The 3,602-nt window shown below is 40.4% G+C and overlaps 1 protein-coding gene across 1 annotated transcript; it reads left to right on the top strand.

The window, feature by feature from the left end:
- The first annotated feature begins 2,782 nt into the window (after positions 1 to 2,782).
- LOC136282834 (uncharacterized) lies at positions 2,783 to 3,602 on the top strand. The gene is made up of 3 exons (XM_066170774.1): positions 2,783 to 2,906; positions 3,083 to 3,298; positions 3,532 to 3,602. Exons 1-3 carry the CDS (start codon positions 2,783 to 2,785, stop codon positions 3,600 to 3,602), a joined length of 411 nt encoding a protein of 136 aa, XP_066026871.1.

Here is a 3,602-nt window from a genome sequence, read left to right on the forward strand (position 1 = left end):
ATAAAAACTGCATCGATTAGTCGGAAGATACGTTATAAACAATCGACAGGTAACAGTAGAAGAATCGCAAAGTCAAAAGCCAAAGCAATAATTTAGAAGAAAAAGTGCTTTACAGTTCGAGTTTAAGAGAGGTGCTCAATACTGCATAGCAACTTTCCAACTTTACATAATTGTTTTCCAGGTAGCTGCCGCAGTTTATTGTTTACTACTTTTCCTAAACCTGGCTTCCGGTTGGAGAATCACACGCTTCGAACTATTGAAGTTGTTAACGAGGATCTCTGCAGATTCCAGTGCTACCTGGAACCTAGCTGCGTCAGTTATAACTTCTGTGAGATAAAACAGTTGTCTGGAAAACATGAGTGTGATCTGAATAACGCGACTATTGAACATGATGAATACCTGGTGAAAAACGAAAATTATATTTACCGCGAAGCAGAGGTGAGGATGAATTCTATGAGGGAAAAGTAATACTCTTTGTCCGGGAAAGCTCTGATACGAAATCAAGGGATATCCCGGCCTCTCCTACTAATTTAAATAACCCTGTCGCAATGGGAATAAATGTAACGCGAACATCCGCGTATATCACCAATAACCTTGCGTGGAAAGAGTGCAACAAAAGCACTCGCGAACAACAAATTAAGAGTACACTCGAGGACCACGAAGGTGGACGGGTGGAATCAAGAAACCTCCAAAACCTAGCCCAAAAAATGGGACGGCACGCATGAGACATACGCACACTATTGCAAGTGCGGACGACAAACACACGGGAAGGATTTGTTAGCCTGCCAAAACATCATTTTAAATTTCTCTATTCCTTTCCTTCCTAAGAATGCTTGTAAGAAAAATCCTTGTAAGAATAACGCAACATGCCAAGCTGGGTTTACAGACAGAAACTATCAGTGTTTGTGTGTTGATGGATCTGGATTTAAAGGCCATAACTGTAATGAGGGTAAGGAATCTTATACTTTTATCAGTATAGCTAATCACATGATTTCGAGTGAAATTTGGGATAAATCAGCACGAGTATATTTTTAAAGGCCAGCCAAATTGCACGAGCCCGTACGCTCGTAATCTTCTGCGTCTTTCGCACGAATTGTTGTGCTGGTTTAACTCCTTGATAATTTTATTCAGGGGGATCGCTGTATACTTTCAGAGCCGTTTCTGGAAGCCAGACTTTTGACCAGTTGATTGTCTTTCGTTGGATGTTTTTATTTTTAGCATTTACCCTAAAACTCTGAATTAAAACATTGTTGCTTTCTCCTCACCCATCAGCCATTTTGTTTCGTTATGCTTACGCGACTTACCTGTCAATCAGTTTGATTTTAACTTTGTGCACTGTTTGGGATAAATTGACGAGCTCTCGGCCAACGAGCATGCTGAAATTCTTGCATGTGCTTTAATAAAGAAACATGATGTACTGATAAGTAACAAGTTTCGCACGCTCCTCCCCTAAACTTTATTTCTCTTAGGTGATTGGGCAGACTTATTTGAAAGGGATAAGCACCATACAATCACTAACATCTCAATAGTGTGAAAGTCTCAGAACATCACAGCAGATAGCCTTGGCTTTGAAGTTTGCAAGAAGAATGATCTAGGATAGCACAAACTATTCAAAGTACAAAAGACGATTTATCTGAATAACTGTATTGCTACCCATGGTTCATTTTAGAACCTGGTTCATCGCTTTTTTTTTATTTGCATTGCTTTTACCGCATTAAGTCTCAATTTTTTCAATCGCGTCTAAAGTTTGAAACAGAAAAACAACGGTTTCCGGTCAGCGACATCATTCGACTTCGAGGGGCGCTCTCTCGCTTCTTGTTTTTCTTTCAGGATTTTTTTAAAATCCTGGCTTGCATACTTTGCCACCTTCTCTCAAGAATTATTCATCTTAAGTATGCCGCTAAAGTTTTCTCAAATTCCATTTCAACCAATAGTCAAACTGTATCAATTTTCGCTCGGTCAACATTACCGCTACGGTTCTTCAGTTCTCTCATCCTCCCAACACCTTAAAAAAGTGCCCCGTGGCCTGAAATTGTGCTTTGCATTTGATGCATTTCCACCTCTGACACTGACATTTTGGATTTCAGTGGATCGTAAGTGACTGAGTCAATAACGTAACCTGAAGGAAATGGAAACCTTGGTATTCTTGCGGTTACAGGAGACGTTTGAGCTGTATTTTAACTCTTCTATTTTCTAATGAAACCAGCTTTTGGTAGCATATTTGGACTTAAATGTCCGAATAGTTTTTAAAGAATGGCTGTTTATCAGCGTTCTTTTCAACTGCGGCGCTGAGTAAAAGTAGTATTGGCAAAGCCAAAAGTAATTGTAACAATTTCTTACCAGCATCATAACTTTTATTTTTACTGTATGTGTTTTATGAAGGATTTACAGCTGTTTTTACAAATCTTGGTAAGAGTGGAAGAAAGGGTCCAGACTTAGTTGGCAGTCACTACACAGGTCAGGATCATGACGGACAAGTTGAAGTGTCCAGCGGTATCCAACTGTGGACTGTGCCGCACACTGGTGAATACAGAATAGAAACAATAGGAGCCTCAGGGGGGTACAGTGAGGATAGTGTCATCAACGGAGGAAGAGGGGCGCGGATGATTGGAAACTTTATGTTGACCAAAGATGAGATTATTCACATACTTATTGGTCAAAGAGGGGAAGACCGAAGCCGAATTCAAACAAAAAGACTGGCTAAGGCGGAGGAGGTACATTTGTGGTGAGAAAAAACAACACGCCTTTAATCATAGCCGGAGGTGGAGGAGGAGTTGCAAAAATGACAGAACAACATTCAGGATGTGATGCGTCCGTAAACACAACAGGGAATGCAGGGTATAACTCGCCATTCCTGTCAGCAGGAATGAACGGATATGGAGGACAAACTGATAAACCGCACTCTGGTGGGTGAAGAATTTCCTATTTATAAATACTGAATTATTTTTTTTTGCATTCTACTGCCATCCATCAGTATTTCGAACAAAGAGGTGTTGCTTGTTGCTCAATTTTTTTTTTCAGAATTACTAAAAGCCATGATCTGTTAAGTTGCTAATGTCAACTGTAAATCTCTTGATTGTAGGAGGTAGTGGTGGAGGCTTTTACAGTAATGGAGAAGACGCAAAGATTTCTTTTGGAAAGGGTGGAAGGGGAGGTAGAGGATTTCTGGCCGGAGGAAAGGGCGGAGCACATCAGGGTGGTTTCGGAGGTGGGGGTGGTTATCGTTTAGTTCATGAAATACCTGGGGGAGGTGGAGGGTACTCTGGGGGAAGTGGAGGGTACTCCGGGGGAAGTGGAGGTGAGAATAAAGATCTTTCCTGTGGGGGAGGGGGAGGTTCTTTCAACAACGGAACAAATCAGCAAAATGAATGTTGTTATAATACTGCTGGACATGGTAAAGTGATCATAACATTTCTCCATTGAAATGTATGGCAGCACTTTCCTTAGCGTGTAGTGGTAATTCTGTTTTGAAGTGCTATTTGATGTTTGTTTTTAAACTCAATAGTTTAACTTTTTTGGGTCATTATTTAGATTTTGTTATTGAGCCTTGTTACTGTAATACAAACAGTGCAACATGTGGTACTAAAGGCGTTTATATTTGA

Source organism: Pocillopora verrucosa, chromosome 8 (assembly GCF_036669915.1).
Source record: "Pocillopora verrucosa isolate sample1 chromosome 8, ASM3666991v2, whole genome shotgun sequence".
In the NCBI taxonomy this organism is placed as follows: domain Eukaryota; kingdom Metazoa; phylum Cnidaria; class Anthozoa; order Scleractinia; family Pocilloporidae; genus Pocillopora; species Pocillopora verrucosa.